The sequence below is a fragment of the Arabidopsis thaliana genome, chromosome 2, assembly GCF_000001735.4.
Source record: "Arabidopsis thaliana chromosome 2, partial sequence".
NCBI lineage: Eukaryota > Viridiplantae > Streptophyta > Magnoliopsida > Brassicales > Brassicaceae > Arabidopsis > Arabidopsis thaliana.
Genome location: NC_003071.7, coordinates 8,522,204 through 8,544,724, shown reverse-complemented (window position 1 = coordinate 8,544,724; position 22,521 = coordinate 8,522,204). Strand labels below are relative to the sequence as shown.

General features: G+C 30.8%; 4 protein-coding genes, 1 non-coding gene and 1 pseudogene across 6 annotated transcripts; 4 read left to right on the top strand and 2 right to left on the bottom strand.

Annotated features, from left to right (window-relative positions):
- Positions 1-3,734: 3,734 nt before the first annotated feature.
- On the bottom strand, positions 3,735-4,268 carry AT2G19803 (annotated as a pseudogene; the record flags this gene model as incomplete). Its single annotated transcript has 1 exon — positions 3,735-4,268.
- Positions 4,269-5,507: 1,239 nt separating this feature from the next.
- Positions 5,508-5,949, top strand: AT2G19802 (uncharacterized protein). Its single transcript, NM_001036298.2, has one exon. It carries the CDS (start codon positions 5,538-5,540, stop codon positions 5,793-5,795), a length of 258 nt encoding a protein of 85 aa, NP_001031375.1. The 5' UTR covers positions 5,508-5,537; the 3' UTR covers positions 5,796-5,949.
- A 4,996-nt stretch (positions 5,950-10,945) lies between these two features.
- Positions 10,946-13,860, top strand: MIOX2 (myo-inositol oxygenase 2). Its single transcript, NM_127538.4, has 11 exons — positions 10,946-11,401; positions 11,549-11,687; positions 11,773-11,857; positions 11,952-12,156; positions 12,504-12,563; positions 12,643-12,695; positions 12,834-12,956; positions 13,060-13,129; positions 13,243-13,321; positions 13,426-13,507; positions 13,593-13,860. The coding sequence occupies exons 1-11, from the start codon at positions 11,371-11,373 to the stop codon at positions 13,617-13,619; spliced, it is 954 nt and encodes a 317-aa protein (NP_565459.1). The 5' UTR covers positions 10,946-11,370; the 3' UTR covers positions 13,620-13,860.
- Positions 13,861-14,537: 677 nt separating this feature from the next.
- AT2G19796 lies at positions 14,538-14,809 on the top strand. Its single transcript, NR_143755.1, has one exon. It is a non-coding gene; the product is annotated as an other RNA (non-coding RNA).
- A 1,230-nt stretch (positions 14,810-16,039) lies between these two features.
- Positions 16,040-17,550, bottom strand: AT2G19790 (SNARE-like superfamily protein). Its single transcript, NM_127537.4, has 4 exons — positions 17,283-17,550; positions 16,817-16,903; positions 16,567-16,635; positions 16,040-16,464 (listed from the first exon to the last, which is right to left on the bottom strand). Exons 1-4 carry the CDS (start codon positions 17,421-17,423, stop codon positions 16,330-16,332), a joined length of 432 nt encoding a protein of 143 aa, NP_179569.1. The 5' UTR covers positions 17,424-17,550; the 3' UTR covers positions 16,040-16,329.
- A 1,936-nt stretch (positions 17,551-19,486) lies between these two features.
- On the top strand, positions 19,487-22,047 carry AT2G19780 (Leucine-rich repeat (LRR) family protein). The gene is made up of 3 exons (NM_127536.4): positions 19,487-19,908; positions 20,156-20,202; positions 20,427-22,047. The coding sequence occupies exon 3, from the start codon at positions 20,686-20,688 to the stop codon at positions 21,892-21,894; it is 1,209 nt and encodes a 402-aa protein (NP_179568.1). The 5' UTR covers positions 19,487-19,908; positions 20,156-20,202; positions 20,427-20,685; the 3' UTR covers positions 21,895-22,047.
- Positions 22,048-22,521: the final 474 nt, after the last annotated feature.

Sequence of the window (22,521 nt, the reverse complement as noted above, 5' to 3'; positions counted from 1 at the left end):
GGATCATGCCCCATGCATGACCGACCATTAAATGAAAAATTTAATATCTTGTACGATTTATACTCACCATCATGACTACTACGTGAGCCCATAAACAATTAATCCCTTAATTATTATTTTCTTTTTCTTATGAAATCTTTGATTAGATTTTATTCTAAATAAAGATATTGTAATTTCACACCATGAAAACCGTGAATACATGTGTAATGTGTTAATCGAATAATGTAGTTAAATATATAAAACAGATTACTGTGAATGTGAAACAAAGACAAACTCTTAAAATTTGTAAAAATATATGTACGTATTATAACATGTAATCTAATATTGTAAAATTCATGTAATCCAAATTAAAATGCTTTGTTAGAAGCATATATATGCATCAATCGTCAGACATTATTGTGTATAGTGAGAAAGTTTGCAGTATAGTAGCCGGTTTTCAATAAAGGAGCTAAAACGAACAAGTCCAAAGAGAGCAACCTAATCACGTGATCTGTCACAAAGTCACGTGACATTTGTCTTCGCTTACACCACGTGTCTTAACCTCCTACCACGTGTCACTTTTTCCTTTTAGCTAAAATAGAATCCCGACAAAGATTACTAAAAATATCTTAATAAAATTGAGAACAGAAAAGAGAATCAGTGGGGCTAATATGTAGTACGAAAAGTACACGTGGTACAAGGCTTTTGGTCTTTGACTGATGACGTGTTATTGTCTATATCTATGAGTCATAGTAGGAACATTCGATACGATTCAAACACGTGGCACAATCGAACTGAGTGGTTTGGTTCAACGATGAGACCACTTCTTTTGATTTTGTTATCCGATACGATTTTTTTTGCGACTTTGCGGGTTGACCCGGCTTAGTCGGAGTTTTAAAGGTCCTTAATTACAGGTTGACTATTGAAAGGCTAGCTGATTTCTAGATAGAAAATTTTACTTTACTTGATTTTAATATATATTTTTTTACTTTATTTGGTGAATGCTTCGATCATATAAAGTGATTTAATTTATGGAAACAATATATATAGCTAACATTCAGTTAACACATTCATTATACATCAAGTTATCAAAAATGGATGATATGTAATATGTTTAGACCATTTCTAATGTAAATCTTTTTTTAAAAATAGACTAATTCTATAACAGAGCATGATTTTTTCTAATATATCATTTTCTATGTTAGGGCCGAGTCAAAAATATAATAGATCCTGAACTGAGAAAAATATATGGGTTTTATTTCCTATGTTTTTTTGAAAATAAATAAATTTAGACCTAAATTTTAATAAATTTAGTTATTAAAAAGATAGTGGACCAAATGCATAAAATATCTTTAGCACATGTCTTTAACTGCCCCTATATATGTTACTCTAAAATAAATATAGTATAAAAAATACTTTATATATAACATAATTCTACCATTTTTCTATTTTAGAGTAACATATAAAATAGGTTGGAGAGAATGTATTATATAATTGAGTTTTTAAGTGTATAATAACTTAGACAGAAATTCCACCAAAAAAAAATAACTTAAGACAGAAATTTATATTTTATTCTAATTAAATTGTCTAATTTGATTTTATTTTGTTTTTATGTAATTTTCTGAATCGTCACTTGTTAGAGAATCAACATGTATTGTTAAAAATGCATCTCTTTATGTGCTCATCAATTCATTATTTTTTCACTATTTGATCTTTTCTTTAGTATATGACACATATTTTTTTTTTTAATAAATCATATCTACTGATTTGGTGAACTCCGGTATGAACACATCAAAATATTACAAAGTAGACTTTTTCCTACAAAATCACCATTCTATCTATTATGAAAATAATTTTTTACTAATGCTTGGTGGTAGCTAAATCGTCTGTTACAATATTTCACATGGATGTGATATTTTGTTTTCGAGTAGACTCGACTGGATATAACACATATCAGTATTATCTCTAAAATTTTCATTTAAAATTTCTAATATCTTTATATTAGTAGTATACGCTGGCATAAACTTAAAGTATACGTGAAGTATAACCTTTAAATGTCAAGATCAATTATATCTATGCTAACCAGTAAAATACAAAGGCATTATTGTGATAAAGACAAAATAGTTCCTCTTCTATGGAGTCATTGGTAATTCATATTGCCTGAAAATGATTTGATATATCAGTTGGTTCTTTATTTTGGCATAAAATCTGCATCCTGTCACCATTTCTTGGGATTTTGCAAAGATTTTATGAAGGACTTAGGTTATGAAAACTATCACCAATAATGTAGAATAATAGAAAAAGTTACATTTCAAACAAAAATAATAGCTTTTGGACTGGACTAGATAACTTTGTTTGTCTATTACAATAAATACACAAATAGACAACAAACATAATTGGTAAATTGAGAGGCCATGGCAGCCGTTGGATGTCGCATTCGTATGAAACGTTGTTGTCAAAGTTCGTAGTCTTTCACTGTATTACAATATGCAGTTACATATACTCAAGAGTGATGTTGATAAATTTGATTAGTAATTCACGTTTGTTTTATTAGTTTAATTGCACTCGGAGTCGGCTCAATTTTTTGAGTAAAAAATAATGTATATACTATTTTTTTATGAATATATATATATATATATATATATATATATATATATATATATATGTGTGTGTGTGTTTGGAAGAAATAATTTTATTTTGCAAAAAAACACACAAAAGTTTATGATTTTGACCAAAAAAATACAAATTTAATGATATTTTCGAAATACCTCAGAATTGTTTTGGTAGTTTCGTGAAATTGGGCCGACATTTGTAAGCCTGTAATCATATTAGGCCTCGTTAGAAAATCGCCAAGCTTAACGATTTAGATCTGTCAACTAAAGAAACACTTAAACTTGAACTCCGGTACAAAATCTAATAACTAAATAAGAGCCCCTATTGTCAAAAAAAAATAAAAATAATAAGAGCCCCTTTTTCCAACAAAGTTTTTCTTTTTAATGTCCGAAAACTCCTGCTATCCTGGTTTAGTTTCATTTGTTTTTACTTTTTCGCATTCGTCCTTTCACCTTAAACAGTCATATCAAATTCATCTAACGTTTTAGTTTGAAGATCCAATACTTCGAATCATGTGCTTGGCATATAATTTGTGTTGTGGATTTCATTTTCTAGGTAATGTGTCGATACATTATCATTTGATTGTTTTACATTACTTTTGTGTAGTTATGATGGACGGATTTTGTAGTAAATCATTGCAATTTTTCTTAAATCCACTAAATAAGTGGGCTTATTTCCTTGTTGTAGGCCCATATTGTAAATCGCGAAAAGGCCCATATTGTAAATCTCAAATATGTATACGGAGAATAGTAGACAAAACATATGAAAAAGTAAAAATGAGAAAGCAGTTTGTACTAACTTCTGAGATAAGTAGTACTTTGTTTTGCCTGAATATATATAGTAAATTATCAAGTACATACGATGGCAGTCATATAATTAAAGTACACGACGTGGTATGGCAAAGTAAAACGTGACGTGGATCTTAGTCAGTATCTACTATAGTACTATCCATGGTTGGTTATTTACTGTTTCAGTTGTTGATAAATCATTATTCAAAACAAGAGACCAAACTTCGTGTGTGATGGTTACTGCTCGCCGTTTGACAATCGTTATAAGGCAAGAAAAAGCTACATGAACATATAACTATGACGAGTGCCGAGTGCCTAATTAATCATTAACTAGAATTTGATAGTATATGATGTAGAATCATTCTTTTGAGGAAAAGATTCAGTGGATAAGCTAATCAGATGAATGAAGGTATAATAATTTCGCTCAATTCTTTCCCCTTGCCTATACCGGTCATCCATGGCTAAGAATGCGTTAGTGAATACCCCGGCAATGTCATTTATGAACCGCACTCTATCTCTACATTTCCCTGGAGCACCAAACACATTATTGCATCGCCATTTCAACCCCCACCACGTAGCCGTTCCATGCAAAGTCGACCACTAACTTATGTGTAACTCACCACTTCCACCTAAGTTACAAAACAACCACTCAAGTAGCGACTTTGACAAGAAAGAATCAAGCTTATTTGGCGGGATTAAACGCTGTCATATATTATACCCAACGTCATAGGACAATCCCTAAGCAAATGAAGTATTGTTTCTTCTCCACCCTTACAAACTTGGCATATAGTTGTATCACAGAGATGTCGTCGATCGAAACCGTTCCACATTGGTCACAATAGCTTGATTCTCAACAAGCTACAAGAAGATCTTCACAGAGAATTGGTGTTATTATTCATAGTGAGAGAATTAGTGTTATTAATCTTAGTCAGTATTGATCGACAATTGGTCACAGAGAATTAGTATATTAAAACATGGATAGAAATGATTTTATATGTAATTAAGATAAAGTTAATGTTTTGATATATGTTATTTATAAGAATGGGAAAGTCAAGTGGCCGCCCAATATATATATACATATATATTAATTTGTTAGAGGTCAGTTATTCTTTTTAATTCAGTAAGAAGAAGCCAAAGAATAATAAATAAAAAAATGTCTAATTGGATGTTATCTTTTCAATTTATCTAAATGATAAATAAAAAACAAAAACAAAATATCTCTCGAAAAAAATGTGCATCTTTATATAGTTTTAAATGATAGAACATAAATAAATAAAAAATGTGTCTATGTTTTAGATATGCTCTGGAATATATTTTACATATGATAAAGAAAACAAATAAAAAGTTTTCTTTGAAATATTTTTTCAGATCTATTTTTACTCTAATAATATAATAAAATCTAATTAAAATACATAATGATGTATTTGAATTTAAGAAGAAGGACACATGCCAAAATGAGATATGTCATATGTCAGGTTCTCAAAATTTGTTTTTGGAGGAACTTTACTTTACTATATAGTTTTTTAATCTATTAGAAGAAGACAAAAAATAAAATAAAAAACAAATGTATCTACTTTAATGTTAATTTTTCCATCTTTTCTAAAAAATAATAAAATAATAATAATAAAATAAAACTTCTGCCTTTAGATTAAAAATAAAAACTAAATAAAAATTGTGCCTCTTTTCTATTTTTTTATGATAGGAAAGAAACAAATTAAGAATGTATCTTTAGAATAAATTTTAATATGATACAAAGAAAATAAAGAAAAACTGTGTCTTTGGAATATATTTTAGATATGATAAATAAAATAAATAAAAGGTTATCTTTGAAATTTGAAAAATTTAATATAACAATATAATGAAATTTAATGAAAATGCATAATGGTGTATTTTGAGTTTAAGAAGAAAGACACGTGTCAAAAAGAGAAATATCACAAGTCAACTTCTCAATACTTTTTTTAAGAAAAAAATCTACTTTATTAATAGAAGATTTATAACATAAAATTTCAGTTAAAAGTTTTTTTTATCATATTGCCATACTTTTTGCCCAGCATTTATTTATTGTCAACAAAAATTATAATATTGCTTCAATTTATTTATGTCACAACAATATAAATAAGAAAGATAGGTAAACATTTTTAATCACAAACACAAAAAATGAAACTAATTGTTCAGCACTCTCATATAAAAATGGTGGTAAAAATAGTGGTTACCTTGTTTCTTCTTGCATTTGGCCTTGCTCATGCTAGATATCCAATTTTCCCAACCCCATATGCTCCTCCATCAAACGGAATTGTGAAGACATCAGTGAATCAATTCCCAGGCTTTACACCTCCATTTTACCCTCCAGGACACAAAAAACATCCACCAAGTCTAGAACATCCAGCTAAGAATGCGAAGATGTCAATAAACTAATATTTATACATATATTTGTTTTTCCGGTTATAAAAATTGCACCCTATAAATTGATATGTTTTAAAATAAAATAAATATAGTACCTGATAATGTAAAATTTGTTTGGTATTATTGTGCATTTTAATATCATAAATTTATATTACTTTATCCATTTCATAATATTTATCATTTTAACATTTAATTTTAAATTTCACAAAAAGGTCAGTTTTTAATTTTAGATAAAAATTAAATTTAAGTTTTGTTCTATAAATTTTATTAGTTAAAGAGGTAAACACATGTAGTGTATTAATAAGAGATATAATAGATTGATAACATCTGTTGTCATCATCGTTTGTCGTTGTTTTGCTTTGTTGGTGGCTGCCGTCAACGTCATTTAGATCTGTCGCTGAGTCTCAGTCGAACACGGCCATAATTAGAGGAATGAGACTAAGTATTGTTCCTGAATTCAATCACTAAGATAAAATTAACCCGCTCTCATAACATTAAAGCAATCAAATCCCTAAAAACTAAACTCTCGTTTGATTTTAAAAATTCAAGTAAGCATTAAATTTTCAAGTTTGATTTGTTCACAAAATGTCTTCTCTTCAATTCTTGTTGGCTAAGGACGTTTGGCTCACCTATTTTCCTTCAAACAATTCAACAATATTTTTGGTGCCTTGATGAATTAAACATAAGATCATAATCTGATCTAGGTAATCAATCTCGATTAAGCGTTGACAACAATTATAAATGAAGAACAATAATAAAATCCAAAATCTAACAACCTAACATCAACAAGCAATGAAATCCCTTTGAAAATCTCAAATTCAATGAAAAACTACACACAAATCATATATATGAAAGTTGGACAACTCTCTTCATATGAGTGACACATCATCATACAAGAAAATGACATGTGTCATTCTACATTTATTAAATTAAAAGATTAGCAAACTAATTGAGAAAAAATCAAAAGTCTTTTGTTGTGTTAAATTCTTTATTAATTTCACTCTTAAATAAATTTCTAAAAACATTCAATAAATAAAAAAATCATAATAATGTATCAAGCACTATTTTCATTTTATTCTACTTATGTTATTAATTTATTTTTACCAATAGTCATTAATTCATAATGGCTAAATATTTACTTTTGGATATAATTATATTTTGGATATTTTTGGTTACCTAAAATATTTTGGTTTGAATTCATTCGGTTTCGGTTTTTTCGGTTATAGAATTTAATATCTATAGAGTGCCACATGTCCACATAAAATTTAAAGCTAAAAACCTTAAGTTAAGTTTTACCTTTCAATAATCAATGACTTACCCCTTAGATTTCAGATTATCATGGACCCTTACACTTCTCCTCTATCATTTTAAAGCATCGACTCTTCATAAGCCATCATTCTCAAAGCTAAAGTAGTTTTTAAACTCCATCACCTCATAACTACTTTATATGCACCAAATAGTTAAAGGTAAGTTTATCAAGGAGTTTGTAAGGTTATTTTATACGTTTATATCTACATTGTTTTTACTAACATTAATATTGTTCTAGTACTTAAGTCAGCAAAATACAAAAGAAAAAAAAAAGAAAAACATGAATAGAATAATTAAATGGTAGCACACGTCGTCATTCATTTTTGTTCTTACACCTTCTTATCCATACAAAATGCAAAAGTGTGTGTATGTTTGATGTAGTTAAATTGACTGTAGGTTCTATGTGGCAAATAGTAGTTTCATGAATTGGCTTGTGTACATGAAGCTGAGTTCTTGGGTTTAGAAACAAAGGTAGCAGAAGGTTTAATGGAAACACAACTCATGAACATTATTATTGTTCTTTCTAGTTATAGATGAAGTTCAAATTATTTTGGTGAAAGAGAAACCTCGTGATATTGATTTACCTCAACCTAAAGCGCACAAAAAAAAAAACACCTTCTACGAATCGCAATATTAATTAACAACATGCATGATGATAAGCATGTATCTCACATTGATGAACTAATGTTTATTCTGAATTCTCTTTTTTCTCTAACAAACTTGAGATCTCTTTTTTCATCTATAATCTAGACGTGTGAATTTTATGAAAGTTTTTAATTATATGATATAAAATTTAAGAGTTTCATTTGGAAACAATTTTAAAAATTTATAAATTCTTAGAATGAATGAAAAAGTCAAGACAATACAAGAAAACATCATAGCTAAACATAAGTCCGTATATAGCGTGGAAACTCACCTAATATAAGCAAAAAAAGAAATCATAATTAAATAAATACGAAGGTATATAAATCTTCTCCGAATTTTTAAAAAGGTTCGTAAATCCTCTCTCAAAAGCTCGTAAAAGACGGTACAAACCTGAATAAAATACGTCTCTCGTCTAAAACTTAACCACTATGATTTTCTAATACAAGAAATGCGTTTTGGTCGGTTTAGGATCATTTTGGAAACTTTAAAATCTTGTTTGAATGTAGACTGATCGATTCCAATTTTGGACCGGTCGATCCCTGGTTCCCTGGATTAATTTCCACATTAGCTTTAGTTGTTCGGCAGCTTTAACTATTTGGCAGTTTGACATGTCTTTAGTAAATCGACCATAAGTTTTGATTGCACTTTTAGAGTTGATTCAAATCACTTGAAAACGAAAGAAGATCCTCATCTATCTTGTGTCAAAATATGAGGATGATTGTACAGTAGGAAGTCTTTCATCTAAAACCAAACTTTTGACGCTTTTATGTAATCTTACATCTCCAAATACATGTTTGCATTCTAAAACGGTTTGTTTTCCTCAAACCAACCTAAAACCTGTAGAGACTCGAAATAGACTTGAAAGCTTTAAAACTACACTTTGACAAATAAAAGACTCCAAAACAAAACAAAAAATAGTTATAAACCAATAAAAATTATGATCAATTCTCCCGAACTTGAATTTTTGCTTGTCTTCAAGCAAGAACGAACAAAATTCAGAGATCAAAAGAAAAGGTTTGAAGGTGGAAACTTACATATTCTTGGAAACTTCTACTTTGTACTCTTCATCAACTCGATTCCATAACCTACTTTATGTACTTGACCATGAGTTTAATCAACATCCCTTACTCTGTATAATATCCCAAGATCCAAAGGAATTTTCAATATTCCATAGTTGTCTTCCTATATAGATTTAGTGAAAAGTGTGTGCTCTCGGCGAAGGAATATCGATCACGAACCAAACAATACACGCATTTATCTAGGCTTTTTAACAACGAACGTGATTTTACCGTAATAAATCCTAAGAGAAGAAAACCAAAATTCAGAAAAGGAAAGAAAAATAAAAATAGAAAATTATGTGGGTTGCCTACCATGAGCGTTTGTTTAAGGTCTGTATTTTGACCATTTAACACAAAATATTAAGTAAAATCAACTTCATCCCCATTAATCTCATAAAACACAATATCTTTATTGATATAATGAAACTTAGGATTTTTAATCTCATGAACAATCTTGTTATTATGAAATACAACCTCTAGATAAGATTCTTTCAAGAGATCTAGATATATAATTGAGTCCCTATATAATTTAAATATTTAAGGTCGAGATTATAAACATTTAAATATAATAATATTTAATATCAAAACATATTTTTAATAATGTTTAATAATTTTTTGTGTTCTTAAATTATCTAGATATTGAAATTTAGGCTGTGAATGGTGACCAAAACCGTATCGCAACAGTGTTGTAACAGTATCAAAATCTCTACATATACATATATATTTATGTATTTTTGTTATTATTTGAACCGCATCGCACTTCTCCCGCACCGCAAAACGCAGTCACCATTTAAAGCCTTATATACTATAACTGAATCATACATTTTAAGGCTTGAGATGCATGTACTTTTGATTGGCTTGGTGGAACGTGGTTGGCCGAAGTCGTAACTCGTAAGCACTAAGCAGTGCGGTGTTTGTCTTCAATATATGTAGGATAAGAGGTCACGAGCTCGTTGAATTTTAAAAGGTCAAGAGCTACTATTAATATCTTTATTGACGTCAGCCAGACAAAGTCACAATGTTTTATGATTTTTTGTTTCTATTTTGGTACAAACTATTCATGTTTTTGTTTTGGTCCAATAATTATTTTTGATATCAAAATATCAGAAAAAGATTAAATCAAACGACTACTCTATGATCTATATCAAAGGGCTAAAAAGATCACGCGTTGCAGATGAAGACAAAGTGCTATTGACGGTGGAGTATACCCGCCGCAATTTCTTATGTATTTTTTTTATTTTTTTGTCGTTTCCTTAAGTATGTAACACTTCACCAAATCTATTAATTTGGAATATAATATTTACAAAAATTGTTAGTTCATGATATATTCTTTTTTTCTGACTAAATATTTTAAGTATAACGTAGTAAAATGTTAAGAGTCAACATATCTTTTGAAAATCTATATATATGGATTAGGATAATTTTTCTCACTAAAATCACATAAACGTTATAAAAACGACAATTAATCCAAAGGAAAATTAATACTAACATTGTAGAAAGCCACAAAAAAGAAATTGAAATGTGAGTAGATGCTGAGTCAGAGGTTTGGTCAATACACAACAGCTAATTGAGATAATATTATACACGTCACGATGACTTGTTTTTTCTCCTCCCAACTTGTTAATTTCTTTATTCTTAAAATTAAACCATCGCAAAAACAGAAGAACACAGCTGTTTTTCTCGACTCCCAATTTCTATTTTGCTGCTAAGGACATTTCATTTCATTATTTCCCAATTCAGGACTCCTTAGATTTTCCTAAATTTGTTTTCCTAACTTGCTCTCTCTCATTCTAACATTTTCTCATTTTTTTAGATTATCTTGTACTTTTTAGTAGATTATTTTATCAGGTTTTACAAACATACATTGACATTCTAAAAAGGGCTTCTAAAAATTCAGTGTGGAATGCTGATATACTAAAAAAAGGTCATGCAAAATTATCTACGATTTATCTAAAATTAGATAATTTGCCATATATAACTATTAACTAATAATCGATCCTTTGATTTTTTGTTTAGATAAAACGAAACAGCTATATCTTTTTTTTTTGTTATCGGATTTTAATCGAATAAAAGCTGAAAAATAACAGTTATATCTTCTTCTTTTTTAACTAATGAAACAGTTATATCTTAAACAAACAACAGAAACAGTAAAATATTAATGCAAATCCGCGTCAAGAGATAAATTTTAACAAACTAATAACAATTGAGATAAGATTAGCGCAAAAGAAACTCTAATTTTAGAGCGTGTAAACACAAACACGTCTTGAAAGTAAACGTGAATTACACGCTTCTAAAACGAGCGTGAGTTTTGGTTATAACGAAGATACGGTGAAGTGTGACACCTTTCTACGTTAATTTCAGTTTGAGGACACAACTCAAGTTATGTTTGATATCTAAGGACTTGCACTGTCTCCAAATCTGCAGGAAGGACTTTTTGATTGGATCAATATAAATACCATCTCCATTCTCGTCTCCTTCCAACAACATCTTTCACACAACAATTCACACAATTTCTCGTTTTTTTTTGTTTATCATCAAAAGTTTTAATCTAAATTACGTATCAAATTCCGAGCAAGATGACTATTCTTGTTGAACATTTTGTTCCTGGTAAGGTTTCATTGCTTCTTTTAAGATATATAGATATAGATAATTAATCAAATATTGGAGATTAGATTGATATTAGTGCATGAGAATATGAACAATATCATTACAAGAAAAAAAGCTATGAAAATAATTTTGTGGTGACGATTATAGATTCAAGAGTGGATGAAAAGAAAGTGATAGAGGAGAGGGATAATGAATTGGTGTTGGATGGAGGTTTTGTGGTTCCAAAATCAAAGGAAACTGATGCATTCGATGCTCCTGATATGAATTTCTTGGGCCATTCCTTCAGGTTTGTTTAATGGATTGATCCATATATTTATGGACATAAATGTTGTTTTGGATCAAAACTAATTACAGTCTCTCTTTTCTTTTAGGGATTATGAGAATGGTGAAAGCGAGAGACAACAAGGTGTTGAGGAATTTTACAGGATGCAACACATTCACCAGACCTATGACTTTGTAAGCAAAACAAACATACTTTCACTATGGTCTAGTTAATTAAATTATAAGTAAATAATGTTTATTGAAAATCGATCTTCAAACAATTGGACAGGTGAAGAAGATGAGGAAAGAGTATGGAAAACTTAACAAGATGGAAATGAGTATATGGGAATGTTGTGAGTTATTGAACAATGTTGTTGATGAAAGCGATCCGGATCTTGATGAGCCTCAAATTCAACACCTTCTCCAAACCGCTGAAGCCATTCGAAGGGACTATCCCGACGAAGATTGGCTCCATCTCACTGCCCTAATCCATGGTACATGTCTTATTCTGCTATATCATAAAAAATATACACCACTTTTGAAAAATCTACCATTTATAGTGTTCAACAAAGCATCCTGACTATGTATTCTTTAGTCTTTTTTTCTTCTTATGGTTTATATTGAGAAATTTCAAAATGATAAGAGCAAACGATTTGTTATGTTGAACAATTTTGAAAGTTCATATAGCTTCTTATACTGGTTATGTTACTATTCAACATATTAAATATCTTAATGCATACATGTAAACTAATCAACATATCTAAGCTACCTATTCTTTTAATGCTTTGCGTTAGATTACGTGTGCAAGATAATTTATTTCAAATTACAATTTCATTTTCAGATCTTGGCAAGGTTCTCCTTCTGCCAGAATTCGGTGGTCTTCCCCAGTGGGCTGTCGTTGGTGTGTATTCAATATGACTTATCCTCTTCTTTGTTTAGAATTAAATTAAAAAATTTTTAACACTTCCACCAAATTGTAGGCGATACATTTCCAGTTGGATGTACCTTCGACTCAGCCAATATTCACCACAAGGTAAAAAAAAAAAAAAGAAGATAAAATAGTTCTATTCTTAGTATATTTCCGATTTTTTGCTAACGTTTTCCGATTAAATTAAGTGACAAAAATATACTTGAGCTCTTGATTAATATATTTACCATTGTTGTCTTGCAGTATTTCAAAGGAAACCATGATATCAACAACCCAAAGTACAACACAAAAAATGGAGTTTACACTGAAGGATGTGGTTTAGACAATGTTCTCATGTCATGGGGTCATGACGACTACATGTATTTGGTAATTAATTATCTACTTCGTATTTACTATGAATAAACCTATCGAAAACAATTACAAAAACTATTACCAATTTTGCTGATTTCGTCATTTAAAATATATATAGGTGGCTAAGAAGAATGGCACGACCCTTCCTCACGCTGGTCTCTTCATTATTCGATATCATTCCTTTTATCGTACGTTTTCAACCATATATACATATTTCTTTGTATTAATGAATTAATTATACATATTAGATAACTATTATTTAAATTTGGTGTCATTAACATTGAATTTAAAAATTATGCAGCATTGCACAAGGCAGGAGCCTACACACACTTGATGAACGATGAGGACAGAGATGATCTCAAGTGGCTCCATGTCTTCAAGTAAGTTTTTTTTTTCTTTTTTGTTCTCTCTTTCATCTTATGTTATTTATTTTATAGACTTCATTTCCAATTATGTGATACTGACGAACAATAATGTATTGCAGTAAATATGACCTATACAGTAAGAGCAAAGTTCTGGTAGATGTCGAACAAGTGAAGCCTTACTACATTTCACTCATCAACAAGGTAAAAATACATTTAAATATAATTTCTTTAATAACCAAACTTGTAATAATTTGTCTAATGTGTATATATTTTTTTGACATTGCAGTATTTTCCGGCGAAACTAAAATGGTGAGATAAAGCTACGAGTCAATTAATTAACTATCTTTTATGAGGAGAACGAGATCGAAGGTTAACGAGTTTCTATTGTATACAACGGAAGATAAATCTATCTAATAAAAAAGTTGGTGTGTTCATTTGTAATTTTTTCCCCCATCAGTTTAAAAGTTATGTTGTATGAAATAAGTATTTCAATAATAATATAATAAAATCTAATTAAAATACATAATGATATATTTGAATTTAAGAAGAAGGACTCATGCCAAAATGAGATATGTCATATGTCACGTTCTCAAAATTTGTTTTTCGAGGAACTTTACTTTACTATATAGTTTTTTTTAATTTAATGAGAAGAAAATAGAAAACAAATGTATCTACTTTAATGTTATCTTTTCCATCTTTTCTAAAAAATAATAAAGTAAAACTTGTGCCTCTAGATTCAAAACGAAAACTAAATAAAAATTGTGCCTCTTTCATAATTGTTTTTTATGATAGAAAATAAACAAATAAAAAATGTATCTTTACAATAAATTTTAAGATGATACAAAGAAAATAAATAAAAATTTGTGTCTTTGGAATATATTTTAGATATGATAAAGCAAATAAATAAAAAGTTATCTTTGAAATTTGAAAATTTTAATATAATAATATAATAAAATTTAATGAAAATACATAATGGTGTATTTTGAGTTTAAGAAGAAAGACACGTGTCAAAAAGAGAAATGTCACAAGTCAACTTCTCAAAACGTTTTTTAGAAAACACTTACTTTATTAATAGAAAATTTATAACATAAAATTTAATTTTAAAAAATTTGATCATATTGCCATACTTTTTGGCCAGCATACATTTATTGTCAACAAAAATTATTATATTGCTTCATTTTATTTATGTCACAACAATATAAATAAGAAAGATAGATAAACATTTTTAATCACAAACAACAAAAAATGAAACTAATTGTCAAGCACTCTCAGATAAAAATGGTGGTAAAAATGGTGGTTACCTTGTTTCTTCTTACATTTGGCCTTGCTCATGCTAGATATCCAATTTTCCCAACCCCATATGCTCCTCCATCAAACGGAATTGTGAAGACATCAGTGAATCAATTCCCAGGCTTTACACCTCCATTTTATCCTCCAGGACACAAAAAACATCCACCAAGTCCAGAACATCTAGCTAAGAATGCGAAGATGTCAATAAACTAATATTTAAACATACATTTGTCTTTCCGGTTATAAAAATTGCACCCTATAAATTGATATGTTTTAAAATAAAATAAATATAGTACATGACAATAAAATTTGCTTGGTATTATTGTGCATTTTAATATCGTAAATCTATATTACTTTATCCATTTCATAATATTTATCGTTTTAATATTTAATTATAAATTTCACAAAAAATCAGTTTTTTATTTTAGATGGAAATTAATTTAAGTTTTGTTCTATAACTTTATTTTATTAGTTAAAGAGGTAAACACATGTAGTGTATTAATAAGAGATATAATAGATTGATAACATCTGCTGTCATCGTCGTTTTACATCTACTGTCGTCGTTTTGCTTTGTTAATGGTCGCCGTCAACGTCATTTAGATCTCTTGATGAGGTAGTCGTTGGCGACTCTCCGTCGAACATGGCCATAATTAAAGGAATGAGACTAAGCGTTGTTCTTGAATTCAGTCACTAAGATAAAGTTAACCCGCTCTTATAACAATAACTATCTAAGCAATCAAATCCCTAAAAACTAAACTCTCGTTTGATTTTTAAAATTCAAGCAAGCATTAAAATTTCAAGTTTCATTTGTTCACAAAATGTCTTATCTTCAATTCTTGTTGACTAAGGACGTTTGACTCTCCTATATTTCTTCAAACAATTCAACAATATTTTTGGTGACTTGATGAATTAAACATAAGATCAGAATCTAGGTAATCATTCTGGATTAAGCGTTGACAACAACCATATATGAAGAAAAATAATAAAATCCAAAATCTAACAACCTAACATCAACAAATAATGAAATCCATTTGAAATCCCGAAACTCAATGAAGAAACTACACACAAATCATGTATATGAAATGTGGTCAACTCTCTCCATATAAATGATACGTCAGTACGTAACAGTATGTCACATAGAATTTAAAGCTAAAAAACTAAAGTCATTGATTATTGGTAAAGTCATTGATTATTGAAAGGTAAAACCTAAATGCAGATTCAACAATATGTGGAGTTGGTTGGATACTAGAAGATTAAAAAAGAGTGGTAAGGTGACAAGACTTTCTGAAGATTGTGGTTAAAACATGGAAGTGGTAGGTACTAGCTAGGACACTAGTGTGGACAAGGTCATGCTTGGACAACTTGGAATATAAGTATGTTCAGTTTGACAGTGACTCTAAGCAATTGGTTCAACCTATTGATGATCCAACCAAATGGCCAAGGCTGAAAACATACACAAAAGAGATCTTAAGGAATCCAAGAAGACACTTTTCAGCCATTCGTTTTTTTCAAGAAGTCGACAAACAGACCTATGTGCGGATGTAATGGCTAGACAATGTAACTATCCTTATTATCATCGGGTTCTTGTGAATTGTACTCCCAATTGGTACTTTTCGATTTCCTGCTTCTTTTGTATTATCCTCTCTTTGAAGCATCGTTAATAATAATACAAGAAGAAGTGTGTAACAAAGTGATGAAACGGATTAACAGAAATAGAAACAGGGTGTTTAGCATTAATGGGCTTTGTCCATAAGTTGTATAGGTGAAAGTATGTTGGCTTTGCTTGTCTCCACAATGCAACCATTCATCACCATTTCTTCCAGCATGAAATGAGCTTTCTCCAGATGGAACATTATGTCTAGCTCACACTGCATAAAATAAAAAAGAGTTTATATAAATCACAAAGTGGGAAACACAAAAAACAAGAGAGTCTATTCGATTCGAGACTACTATGAACCTATACAGCTTACCACATTTCCAAAATGCTTGTCCATTGTCTCGACCAAAAGATGTATGAACTCTAGAATCGCCAGCTCGTTCTACGACAAGAATCAGAGAGAAGAGAGGATAGTTTGCATTATGAGTCATCATACATTGTAAACATGTATAATGACATGATATGCATAACGATTGCTTCCTTATGATCTATAAATCAATCATAAACACTCTTCTAAATTGTATGCAGCTCAATACGAAAACAGTGATGTATAACAAACTTACTTCATCGTCATCAACCCCAACCATGAAGAAGAGAGATGCGTAACGCCTGTAGACTATCTTGTAGTTGCGATGCTCGACAAACGAACACTGTTTATTAAGAGCAAATGCAGAAAAATTTAGTCAGATGCCGTAAGCTAAACAGAATTAACAAAGACCTTAATGTAATTAGGATCAATGATACTAAATTAGTTTGAATCCAATTAGCCAATGGTCGGTGATTTATGCATCACCGCTACGAAATTTCCCAAAATCGGCTATGTATCAATCTAGATTTCCAACAAAATTACTTCGATTCCCAAATTTATCGAGAAGTAATAAACCTAATGCCCGATCGATCCATATCCAGATCATCTAAGAATCCAAAAATATCAAAACTAAGGAGATCAAAATAGATATCAATGAGACGAGATCGGAGGAGAATCAGGAGCGATCTAATAGAAATTGAAGAAAAGAGTGAGGAAGGGACCTGTTGGTCGTTGCGAGCGAGGCATTTACGGACGATTTCGCCTTCGAGAGCGCGACGTTCCTCGAGAGTGAGCCATTCGTAGTACTGAGCAAGACGAGTCTGGCCTTGCTTGTTCACCATCAATATGAACCTTATTCCCATCTCCAACTAGCTCCAATCTCTCTCTCTCTCTCTCTCTTCCGATTCGTTTTTTATTTCTTTCAGATCTTTTTTTTTTTTTTTTTACTTCTTCTTCTTCTTCTACTTGGGAGTTAGGACACGTCATCGGTACTCTGTTCAATTTTACTTTCAGATAAAATTTAAAAAATAAGAAAAAACTTGCACGGTAATATTGGGCTTATATGGGCCGAAAAAAACATGCATGGTAATATGAAAAAAACTAATTTTATTTTCAGTTAATACTGGGCTTATATGGGCCGAAACATACAACGAGTCAACGACCCGCAGGTTCCTCTCTCTCTTCTCTTCAAATTTCATTAGATTGATATAAGCCCACTAATATTAAACATTGAAAAGCCCATGTTATCAAAACTAGTTTTGGGGGAAAAGTGTATGTTTCTGCCTATATAAGCCCACTAATATTAAGGCACCGAAAAGCCCATGGTATTTATGTGTACTGACGTTATTGGTTTGCAATTTTAAGAAATTATAGGAATTCATTACTAAAATATATCGTTGAACCATTGACTACGCACAAAAAAAACATGATTTTGGCATCGACAACGACGACAAGTAACAACAATAAAACGAACAGATTAGCCGTCATGCCAGCTACAAATTATTAGGTTAGACAAATGTTATATGGTTCTGTTCTGTTCTGTTTCAAAATTTCAAATGTTTGTTGGTTTTGATATACTGTAATTATTAATGTTTAACACGTGTAGAGTCAAAAGCTTCGTAAGCTTTTAAAGTGTATGACCCTAAAACAATATACCGTGAGTTTAATTCAAAACTATAAGTCTATAACAATGGCCTTTGGTTAATATAATCCATTACCACCATTTCATTTCCTCTTCAAAAATTGATACAATAGAACATGGAATAAAGATAAAACTCGATATGTTTCGTATGAATGCTATAGATGGCGCATGCGGCATGCGATATAGATAAAAGAAAAATGTGTTTCTTTATGAATGCTATAATGTCTCTATACTCGAAAGTCAAAATGGGGAGGAAAAAAAGATCATAATGTTTATTCTTTTATAATCGTTACCTTTTTCACCCAAAAGAATAGTGATGAAGAAAAAATAACCGTTATTAGTGGCCTAGTGGGGAATATATAGCTTACAACTCAAATTTACAGAAACCCCAATCAAATTGTTGATTCTTCTCCTCCACCTTCTTCGCATTCACATTAAATCTCTCACTCACTAATTTATGTAATCATTAAGTGCGCTATAACCTAACCTATTTATCAATATATGTAACATCACATATTAACACTACATGGACCAAATTTATTAAACATTATACATACATATCCACATCTACTTATTTTGTATTATCTAATTTATATTTACCAAAAATACCTTTTTTTGGTTTTATATGGAGATATGAGCTGGCGGCTTGCATATCCAAACATAAGATTCATACAATTGTTGTATTCTTGCTAGATTTAAGTATTAATATCCTAATATTATGTGGACATTCTTTTGTTTTTATTTTGAAACACTAGTTAGCTGCTTGGGTGCCCCAGATATAAGAAACATACAATTGTTTGTCCACTAGCTAGATTCATATATTTTGTATTTTCCTTAATCTTTATTAACATTAGTCTTCTTTTGAATTCCATCAAAATTTGTGTGGATGATCTCACTCATTCGTAAAAGGATTTTTTTTTTTTGGTTTTTGTCTTATGTTTATGTTTTTCTAGCTTCAGTAGTGCAAAACGGAGATCAAAATTATGTTACGTAAATTGAGTTAATATGAGATGCATTTTCACAAATATTATTAAAAATCGTAAAATACAATGAGATGCATGTATAACTAATAGATTTTGAATGGAAAAATCTACAAGAAATTTAAGTATCCACCTAATCTTAAAACGAACAATAGTACTCAGAGCCAGAATATAATGGGTGGAAAATAATTGTATATTTTAACGCCATTTATTTTGATTAATTTTCTAGTATATATGGATGACTCATTCCCAAAATCTATTGGTGTGTGTCCCCTCCATGTGAGGCGATACAAATCTCCCAATTTTTTAACATTTCATTAAAATCGTTATCTCAAGTCAACACAATCTCACAGCATTTCACACTCAGAAGCTGCTACATATTTTTCTTTCTTCTATACTTTAAATAGCCTCCCTAGATTCTGCTTCTTCTTCTTCTTTTTTTCTCTTTTCTACTTTTGATATATGCATCATCAATGCATGATAAGGAGTATAAACTAATACTATCTGGTAATTTGTCGTTTTTAATTATTTCCTTTGTATCAAATTTGGTCATAATACGCAACAGTAATGTTGTTTTTACGTCGGTCACAATAGTGGTTCAGTTCTTCACATTATTACTTTGGTGGAAATGGAATATCAGAAAAATCAACTGATATGACAGACAAATATTATGATAGCAAATCGGAGTCAGTGGAAAGTGGAACGTGGAAACACTAATATTAGTAGGTACTCCATAAAATAAGATGATTTTGTTTTATATACAAATAGTTAATTTTCTTTGATATTAATACATTTCATGTATTTATTATGATCAAATTTTAAACATATGTCTAGTGACATAGTTGTAAATAAGTTTTAAAAACAAAGTGTTGCTTAGAAACATTCTTAAGAACGTTCTATTGATAGCACATGGATAAGTTTTTAATATGTATTTCTCTGAATTCTCAATTAATTCATAGGAGACTTTTTTCAGGTTCTTTAACAAAAAAAGTCGATACAAGAATCCTCTGAACACAGAAGGTAATTAATGGTTTTATTATGACAATTGTCACTGGTCAGTGGTAACTTCTAAAAATAATTTAATCGATAGTATTTTTTTCTTCTAAAAGCATGGAAACATGAACTCTAAATGTTAAATGTTGCGAAAGACATACATATAAACTCTCCTAACCATATGCAATAAATAATATCATGGAGTATATACTATTCCCAGCTAAATAATGCTTATAAAATTCATGTGACAGTTGATGAATTATAGCACGAGGCCATTGGAAAAAATAAAACCTAAGTTGAAAACAAAACAGTAACGGAGAAGCAAAACTCCATCAATCAAACCCATTGCCCCCACATTTGCTGCTAATCATCAATCAATGCTTCAACCACACTTTTGTTAACAAACCTCATTAATCCAACAAAAGTTTCAACATTCCCCAAGAAGAAAAGACAGCAACTTTAATCAAAGCTTCTCGAGTTTGTTGAGTATCAAAAAGCAAAACAAGAATCATGAAGAAGAAAGGCACCAACAACAACAACTTTAGCCTTCTGTCTTTGTCTCTGTTCCTGAATTGTTTGATTCTAACAAACGGATACAGCATTGGAGTCGGAGTTGGAATCGGCGGTGGAGACGGTGACGACGGCGGAGTTTGGATAGGTGGAGGAAACCCTAATTCCAATCCTGGCTCAGCTCCAAACCAACAACAGACAACAAATGCAGCTTACAATGCTCTTCAATCTTGGAAATCCGCCATTACAGAGGATCCATCTGGTGTTCTTAAAACATGGGTTGGTGAAGATGTTTGTTCTTACAGAGGCGTGTTCTGTTCTGGCTCATCTATAACCTCCATAGATCTAAACAAAGCAAATCTCAAAGGCACCATTGTTAAAGACCTCTCTTTACTCTCAGACCTAACCATTCTTCATCTCAACAGTAACAGATTCTCTGGTCAAATCCCAGATTCTTTCAAGAATCTTGATTCTCTTCAAGAACTCGATCTCAGCAACAACAGATTCTCCGGTTCTTTCCCTCAAGTCACACTCTACATCCCAAATCTGGTTTACCTCGATCTCCGGTTCAACAATTTCACTGGCTCTATACCGGAAAATCTCTTCAACAAACAATTAGACGCGATTCTCCTCAACAACAATCAATTCACCGGAGAAATCCCTGGGAATCTCGGTTACTCTACAGCTTCGGTGATTAATCTCGCTAACAACAAATTATCCGGCGAAATCCCGACGAGTTTCGGTATCACCGGTTCGAAATTGAAAGAGGTTTTGTTCTTGAATAACCAGTTAACCGGTTGTATACCGGAATCAGTTGGTTTATTCTCCGACATTGAAGTGTTTGATGTTAGTTTCAATTCATTGATGGGTCATGTCCCTGACACGATCTCTTGCTTATCGGAGATTGAAGTTTTGAATCTCGGACACAACAAATTCTCCGGTGATCTTCCTGATTTGGTCTGTACTTTGAGGAATCTGATAAATCTGACGGTTTCTTTCAACTTCTTCTCTGGGTTTAGCTCTCAGTGCTCGAGCCTTAGCGTTGGGTTTGATTTCACCGGAAATTGTATTCCCGGTAAGGGTTATCAACGGCCTCAGCCGGATTGTTCGGCGATTCCTGGTGGCCAATTGAGCTGTTTTAGAATTCCGGCGCAGCCGTTAACGTGTGCTGCGATTAGCTTGGGGTTGAAGGTGGCTTCATCTCCATGAAAACATAAAAAGTTCGAAGCTTTTGTATTGGTTATGCAATTGTGACTTGATAGAAGAAAATGGTTTTTATCAGTTACATTATTAATCAAACTGATTTATATTAGTAGATAAAACTTATTTCTGATTTTGAAACCTTTGTAATCTGATCTTTCTAAAAAAAAAGAAAAGTTGGGATCTTGCTAAGGATTTTTTTTGTTTGTTTACTAGAAAGAGCAAATATTGTTGAGATGAAATTTATTATGTTCATCACTAAATTAAATGGTCTTCAATAAATAACCAAAAAGGAATTGATAATGTTGTTGTTGGTCCAAAACTGGTCCTGTATTTGCCTAACCAAGTAAAGAATTCTACAATGAGTAATGATGGCTAAGAAAGATCCATAAAACATATGAAAAATGAAATGTGATGAGGATTAGCAAAAATAAAAAAGAAGACATGAGCAGAAACATATCAATACAAAGATAGATAACCAAACGGATCTTTAAAGTTTATGGGTTGAGATAGATAAAATTCTTAAATTCTTTTTAGACTTCGCATGAATCGACGACATTGAGCCTGACAGATGCTAAAGAGAGCTACGAAGAAGAGAAATGTGTTTGCATGCAAATGATGTGTTGTACCGCAACG

Excerpts from the sequence above, each read along its gene's own strand:
- AT2G19802 (NM_001036298.2), top strand. The coding sequence starts at position 5,538 with ATGAAACTAATTGTTCAGCACTCTCATATAAAAATGGTGGTAAAAATA.
- MIOX2 (NM_127538.4), top strand. The coding sequence starts at position 11,371 with ATGACTATTCTTGTTGAACATTTTGTTCCTG. Across the intron at positions 12,696-12,833 it reads CAGCCAATATTCACCACAAG|TATTTCAAAGGAAACCATGA; the intron begins GTAAAAAAAAAA and ends GTTGTCTTGCAG. Across the intron at positions 12,957-13,059 it reads ATGACGACTACATGTATTTG|GTGGCTAAGAAGAATGGCAC; the intron begins GTAATTAATTAT and ends AAATATATATAG.
- AT2G19790 (NM_127537.4), bottom strand. The coding sequence starts at position 17,423 with ATGGGAATAAGGTTCATATTGATGGTGAACAAGCAAGGCCAGACTCGT. Across the intron at positions 16,904-17,282 it reads TCGCTCGCAACGACCAACAG|TGTTCGTTTGTCGAGCATCG; the intron begins GTCCCTTCCTCA and ends CTTAATAAACAG. Across the intron at positions 16,636-16,816 it reads TTGGGGTTGATGACGATGAA|AACGAGCTGGCGATTCTAGA; the intron begins GTAAGTTTGTTA and ends TTCTTGTCGTAG.
- AT2G19780 (NM_127536.4), top strand. The coding sequence starts at position 20,686 with ATGAAGAAGAAAGGCACCAACAACAACAACTTTAGCCTTCTGTCTTTG.